At 45.7% G+C, this 7,084-nt stretch overlaps 1 protein-coding gene and 1 long non-coding RNA gene across 3 annotated transcripts; one reads left to right on the forward strand and one right to left on the reverse strand.

Annotated features, from left to right (window-relative positions):
* Positions 1-439: 439 nt before the first annotated feature.
* On the reverse strand, positions 440-2,424 carry LOC125553128. 2 transcript variants are annotated; one of them, XR_007303916.1, is made up of 4 exons: positions 1,848-1,887; positions 1,651-1,771; positions 806-933; positions 440-735 (listed from the first exon to the last, which is right to left on the reverse strand). It is a non-coding gene; the product is annotated as an uncharacterized LOC125553128 (long non-coding RNA). The 2 variants fall into 2 exon arrangements; XR_007303915.1 differs by lacking the exon at positions 1,848-1,887 and adding an exon at positions 2,157-2,424 and having other exon boundaries at positions 442-735.
* A 2,723-nt stretch (positions 2,425-5,147) lies between these two features.
* LOC125553127 (pirin-like protein) lies at positions 5,148-6,791 on the forward strand. Its single transcript, XM_048716913.1, has 5 exons — positions 5,148-5,388; positions 5,508-5,625; positions 5,718-5,780; positions 5,887-5,990; positions 6,086-6,791. Exons 1-5 carry the CDS (start codon positions 5,273-5,275, stop codon positions 6,567-6,569), a joined length of 885 nt encoding a protein of 294 aa, XP_048572870.1. The 5' UTR covers positions 5,148-5,272; the 3' UTR covers positions 6,570-6,791.
* The last annotated feature ends 293 nt before the right edge of the window (positions 6,792-7,084 follow it).

The following is a 7,084-nucleotide window of genomic DNA, read 5'->3' on the forward strand; positions in this document are numbered from 1 at the left end:
GGGGGGGGGGGGGGGGGGGGGGGGGGGGGGGGGGGGGGGGGGGGGGGGAGGGGTTGCCTGAGTGGAGCGAAGTTGCAGCGGCAAGAAGGAGGAGATGACTGCGGTGGACATGGAGGAGAGGGAGGAGATGGCCGCCGATGAGTAATTGTGGAATGTGTAGCACCATGGCGGCGGTTATTCATTTGACGAGAGGGGCGGCGCGTGCAAATTTTCCTAGGACTAAACTGCCCCTAGATTAAAACGCGTCCCCACCTTGTCACGAGTACCGGCCCCACTCGTTTTAGTACTTTCACGTACTTTCATCGGAGTACTACCCAGTACTTCGTATTTGTCTGCCGTTAGATCGACATCAACGAACGGTTCTAAAAAAGCCCAACCACTCTAAAACTTGTACACAAATATAGCATACTTCCATTGAAATTATTTTCTTCCATAAACCACGTTCAAAAACGCCGATATCACTTGAGTACATCAGCATGTTTTGTAATCGAACTCGAAGAGATATCTAGAGATATACACAGGTCATACACATCTTTGCACTGTTGGGACATCCCATACACATAGTTTGAACTATTTTCGTTAACAGAACAAAATTTAAACAGTACTAATGTTCCTGCAATACACATATATAGAGGAAGTCAACAGTAGCTCTACCTGTATTCCTTCTTGAGCGTGGATCCGAATTAGAGATACCATAAAGAGGGTCTTGTCGGGGTTTTCTATTTACTAAGCCAGCTGGAGTTATATGAGAATTAGATATGAACACTATCAATACGCATAAAAGACAAGTGAACATTAGATGTACCAGAGTGGTGTATAACTTGTTCCATAACAGGACACCAAAGTGGTTATGGGGAGACAAATTGTCCTGGATTCTGCACAACTCCCACAAGAAGAATTCAGGCAAGCTACCTAATTCTTTGAACAGCACCCCTGAATATCACATAAACCCATTGTTAACTTTCATGACAGGACAATATAAACGCAATCAAACTACAAGTCCACAACACATGAAAACTACTACCAGATTTTTTTTATGCATGTCATAATACAAAGTGTTTATTAGTCATTTAATTCACATCTCACAAGCGGATATGTATTACATAATCCTGCTCCTATTCAAGTACTACGTATGCTGAGCCCTAGGTGATGTCATTTCTCTATATGTGAGCCTTTAGTTTGTGATTTGCATTACAGCTGACTTGGACATGCACTGCTGAAAGTTAAATGCATACTTTTAATTTAATTCATAATGCACATTAAAAAGAAAAGGGAATTCTTCTAACTGTATAAGAATCAAGTCATTTCATTTTTCACTAAAAAGTAAATTACTTATTTGTGATGGTTGTCAGTAGGCAAAAGCAGTTCCTTATTTTTAATAAATATCGTGTCATTTGCTCAGTACTTATTCAGCGGAACTGATCATAAATGCAGTATCAAACTCACATGTGGTGTCATTAGCTGTGTTCCTAATTTGGAGGACTTGACATATAAACAGTTGTTGAAAGAACATATTTTTAAAGGATTCGGTGCAAGCATACAACAGATTATTGCTAGCTTGTGATTCAACATATCAAAACTACAAGGTTAATCTAAATCAGGTCCTTGAATATCTAACACTAACAGGGAGTTCAAGATTGTGGCACCTACTTTTTCCCTATAAAAGTGGACTTCTAAAATAGAATTCACCAATTAACAGAGCCCAAATTGCATTATAAGAACAATTATTCCTCGAACTCGACTGCAGTTCATTGTGGTGCTTCCCTCTTTCCTATATGACATTAACTTCAAATGGGCACGCATTACTTGCATATCAACCAGAAGAGGAAAACACACTACTTACATACCAAATAGGCAGAGAAGATGTACAATTATTTTAACCACGAGAGGAACGCACAATAGCGACGGCCGTTCACAGAGATGATGGAGGCACAATCAAGAATCCTACCGAGGCCAGGAGAGGGGCGCCGAGGCAGCGCTTGGGGGAAAGGCATCGGCTGCCTGCCGCGGCAGAGGGTCGGGCGGTGGCGTCGAGCATCACAAAGACGCCGGGGAAGGGGCACGTAGGCGGTGTGTGTAGGGCGCGTTGCGCCTTCGGACTCGCGCGTGAGGTGCGGCGGCTGGAAGGATAAGAGAAGATGGGGGGAGTGCCTTACCGAACCGTCGGCGTCGAAGTCGATGTAGCCGAGGCGGAGCAGCACCGTCGAGCGCAATTCAGCTCCCGCGCGTGCGAAGACGCCGAGCAGCCATACCAGATGAGGCGCGGAGCCGCGCTGGCGACGGAGACCCATGGATGCGGGGGCGCATGGAGAGGCATGGAGAACGTCTCCACAGGGGAGGATCGGAGGAGAGAGGTTAGGGGATCCAGGCCGATGGGAGAGATGAATCAGCGGAGATAAGGGCATCTACAATGCAAGGCTCTTAGCTAGACGCTTAGGGAGAAAAAATAATATTAAAGAAAATAAAAAGGCATCTAGGCATCTTGTCTTCCAATGGAAGACGCTAATTAGAGGCGCTACATGTAGATCGGCAACAGAGGCGAAGAGCTGCTTGTGTTCAGCGCGTACTTGAGAAAACACCAAGCGCCCGATGCACTACTTTGCGTCCCTCTTGCGCCTGACACCAGGATCTGCCAGGGAATCATTGATGCAACCGCCCATCTAGCAGGAACTATTTCCTGGCGCCCTCCACTAGCGCCTTGCGTTGGAGATGCCCTAAGTGGTGTGGAGAAAAGATATGTTCTTTTCTTTCTATACAACATCTGTGGCGTGCTTTTTTTTTTTTGAGGGAATGGGGGAGGTGTGCTATTTGCACGGAGGTACAGATAATGGGGGAGGTGCGTAGGGATAGGAAAGGTTAGCTCTTCGTGGAACGTGGAAGGTGGACCTAACAACACATGCTATTATTTCGTTGCTAGATATGCGATTCTATAGGGGTGTTTTTGTTGTAGTGTTCTTGGGGTCCTCTCTGTATGATGGTATCCATCATTATTTGGCCAGACACAGGTGACTAGCTCACAGGGATGCCGAAACATGACAACAAGAAAGAAGAACAAATCCGATAACAAGGAGCCGGTGTAATGAGCATGAGAATGACTCAAGAGGATACCAACATATCTCACCACAGATTTTGTAAAGTATCACGAAGCAAGTGAAATAGCATATGATAACCAAAAGGCTGACTCGAATATCATTTGTGTAAATACATGGATCAATATGGATGTCCGCGGTTCCGCTATTGATCATTGAATGAAAGGTGTTTTCGTTCATGTCTATATTTTATCGAACCTACAGAGTCACATGCTTAAGGGGATTACGATCTGTTGAGTTTTACTGGAGTGAAGAATATGAGAAAATATTCTCCGAATAATTTAAAAAATGAAAGAAATTGTTTCAAGAGAGAAACGGAAAGCGTTTCGAGGTTACCTAAAGTGTTTCGGGGAATACCATGTAATATTGGGAAATGATATATAGATGGAAATTGTTTTCGGGGACCTAACATAAATAATAGAGGGCTTAGATAATTATCTAGGACTCCCTAGTATTTATTTAGAGTCAACGATGCCCTCTCTCTCCCTCCTCTCCCTCTCTCTCATTCTAGTCATGATCTAGTTCTAGTTTTCTCTAGTCCACATAATAGAGAAGTCCCGTGAGGTTCTGCTCTCCCTCCTCTAGTTCTTATCTAGGAGGAATATTAAGGCGGAGTAGCATAGGGTTCCTATCTAGGAGGAGAGGCTTGCAAGATAGAAGAAGGCCAAAGAGCAGGCTATCATGTTCATGAACCCATGCATGATCAATGCCACGTTAAGGAAGTATTGGGAGCTCACTCATGCGGAGATCATGGCCTAATCCGAGGTCTCTCGTGAAGGTGATGAGCATGAAAGTGCTTGATACATGACATAAGACATACTATGTTGTGGTGATTTTGGATCGAACTTGGTCAATATGGTGCCTTTTTTATGAAGTCTATGCATCTTTTAATTTGAATTGCTCGATTAGATGAACTATATACATGTTTATTATTGATTTGTTGTGTATGTTCAATTTGAATCATTCGAATGGCAGATGAAATACTATGCAATTATTTGAAATCTATATGACAAAGGCTAGAAGAATCTGTAAACAAAGTTTAGAAGTTAATTATAGGGGTTTGGCTAGGTCTGGCCACCGTTTAACCCCTCAAATTATAAAGACTTAAGCATAATGAGACATATAAGGAGTTGAGATATAAGGATAGGCTAAAGATGCCTTTAGATCCAACTAAACTACTACGGGACCTTTGGCGGTTCAGATTTGTCGTTGTTGAACCTGAACTGACAAATGCCGCTTTTCTTAAATAATCAAAGAAACAAATAATTTCTGGCACCCTAATTTTTGGTATCCACAAAGCTACCACAGTGGCTAACGCCCCACTCGAGTACCCAGGAGACCTGGGTTTGATCCCAGCCACGCCCCTTTTTCTTTTTCACTTCTCTTTTTGGTGCAAATTCAGATGCTTTTTAAAATATTCAAAACTTTTAAATCCTAATTTCAAATCTAACATGTTATACATGAAAATCCCTCAGAATAATGTGTAGATTTTAAATATGCTATTATCTTGCATGTCAATAATTTATACTAGAATTAAGTCTATGGTGCTTAATTAATATCTTCTTTATATGGGTATTCTGGAAAATCCTACTCCCTCCGTTCCAAAATAAGTGACTCAAGTTTGTACTAACTTTGTAGTAAAGCTAGTAGTACAAAGTTGAGTCACTTATTTTGAGATAGAGGCACTATTACATATGTTTATACCCCATTACTCTCTATTTTTTTTTCTTTATATAGTTTTCAGAAAAGCTGCGGGTGGTGCGACCAATGCTTACCCTATTTTTTGTGTGTGTGTGGGTGTATTTGCTGCATAGCCATCATGATTAGTGTGGGTCGGTGGCGGGGGTGACGAGTGACGACGGCCTCACGCCAGCACGTCGTCGGGCACACCACCCACCGCAAGCAGCAAAAGAATAGAAAAAAGGAAGCAGCCGCGCTGCGCTGACCGTTACTTCAACGGCCGGAGGAGGAGGAGGTCATGGCGACGACGATGCTGATGCAGAACCTCCTCGTCTTTTCATCCTCCTCTTCTTCTCCCCCTATTTATAGGGCACCCGCGCGCCTCACCAGGCAGAATAGCCACTGTGTTCATCTCGCGTCCAGAAAGACAAGCTCAAGCTCTACAAGCAGCGCCAACAACAGACCTCTTCTGTTCCTAGTCCTCTTGTTCCACGCCAGCGATCATGTCTTCCTCTTCCACGCCCGTCCCGTTCGAGAATCCGAGGAAGGTAGTGAAGAAGGTGCTGTCCTTGTCCCAGTCCGAGGGGGACGGCGCCACCGTCCGCCGGAGCATCGGCGGGTAAGACACCATCAACCCCTATCTGAAGAGATCACGCCCGATTAATCGACTCTGAATTTCACATCATGGGGCGCTGGCGTTGACCTCTGTCTGTATGTCTCTTCTTGTTGCTGCTTCAGTTGCGAGCTCCGGAACCTGGACCCGTTTCTCCTGCTCGACGAGTTCTCCGTCTCCAAGCCCGCCGGATTCCCCGACCACCCCCACCGGGGCTTCGAGACCGTCACCTACATGCTAGACGTACGGACGCATGCTCTGAGCTTCTTCCATCGTGTTGCCTTCAAGGTGTTTGCTGAAATGCTATTCTGTCTTCTGCGTTTCTGACGATGCAGGGGGCCTTCACCCACCAGGACTTCTCTGGCCGCAAGGGCACCATCAGGACAGGAGATGTCCAGGTCTGATCTACTCATCCAGTTCTTCAGACAAACCACTTGAGACTTGACCCATTCCATTTTTGACTTGAGAACCAACAATGCATCTGAATGCTCTGTTCCTCAACAGTGGATGACGGCAGGGCGCGGCATCGTGCACTCGGAGATGCCGGCAGCCGACGGCGTGCAGAAGGGCCTGCAGCTCTGGATCAACCTCGCCTCCAAAGACAAGATGTATGTATCATGACAATGGTTATTTGCATATGATGTATGTATCAACCACTCACACACCAATTCTGCTTCTGCAAATGCCCATTCATTAATGCCAGGATTGAGCCAAGGTACCAGGAGCTCGAGAGCAAGGACATCAGCCAGGCCGAGAAAGACGGCGTGGCGGTGCGGATCATTGCGGGGGAAGCCTTCGGGGTGCGGTCGCCGGTCTACACACGGACGCCCACCATGTACATGGACTTCACAATGCAACCAGGGTCGCAGCTCCACCAGCCGATCCCCGAGGGCTGGAACGCCTTCGTGTACATCATTGAGGGGGAGGGCGTGTTCGGCAAGGAGGGTGCAGCTCCGGCGAGCGCGCACCACTGCCTCGTCCTCAGCGCAGGGGACGGGCTCAGCGTGTGGAACCGGTCCGGCGCGCCGCTGCAGTTTGCACTAGCAGCGGGACAGCCGCTCAATGAGCCGGTGGTGCAGCAGGGGCCCTTCGTCATGAACTCACGTGCCCAAATCCAGCAGGCCATGGAGGACTACTACTACGGCCGCAACGGCTTCGAGAAGGCCAGCCAGTGGAGCTCCGCCTGATTCTCATCGGTGTCTCGCCGTGATGATGATCAACATCGTGGTGCATTCTCTTGCAAAACATTGGGAAGGAAAGGGAAATTGCATTGTACCATTATATTGATGCCTTTGTGTAGAATGTAGTAGTAGTCTTGTTTTTCTTTGATTCTTTTTTTTACTTGTTTATAAAAGAATCTGATGCAATAAAAGTGTGTAATGAGGAGGAACTTATTAATGATTGTTTCATCGTAAAAAAGCGAATTGTTTCATCAAAGATTTGGGCAATAGTGCAATGGGAAATGATGGGTGGATATCAAGTGGGGGACAAAGAACATTCAGATTTCAAGTGGTGCTCCATGGTCAGGCGTTTCACATTTGATCTTCTCAGTCCATTGCTTCTTGATAGCTTTATTCTCTCATGATACAGTTCTGTTCCAATGTATATGTAGTGATCAAATTGTAGATGCAGATAGTTTCAAAGGATTCGTGATTTGTCACAAAAATGCTACTACCTCTGGACTTGTTTTTCTTTGTCACAA

Source organism: Triticum urartu, chromosome 4, assembly GCF_003073215.2.
Source record: "Triticum urartu cultivar G1812 chromosome 4, Tu2.1, whole genome shotgun sequence".
In the NCBI taxonomy this organism is placed as follows: Eukaryota; Viridiplantae; Streptophyta; class Magnoliopsida; order Poales; family Poaceae; genus Triticum; species Triticum urartu.

Excerpts from the sequence above, each read along its gene's own strand:
- LOC125553127 (XM_048716913.1), top strand. The coding sequence starts at position 5,273 with ATGTCTTCCTCTTCCACGCCCGTCCCGTTCGAGAATCCGAGGAAGGTA. Across the intron at positions 5,626-5,717 it reads CCGTCACCTACATGCTAGAC|GGGGCCTTCACCCACCAGGA; the intron begins GTACGGACGCAT and ends CTGACGATGCAG. Across the intron at positions 5,781-5,886 it reads TCAGGACAGGAGATGTCCAG|TGGATGACGGCAGGGCGCGG; the intron begins GTCTGATCTACT and ends GTTCCTCAACAG.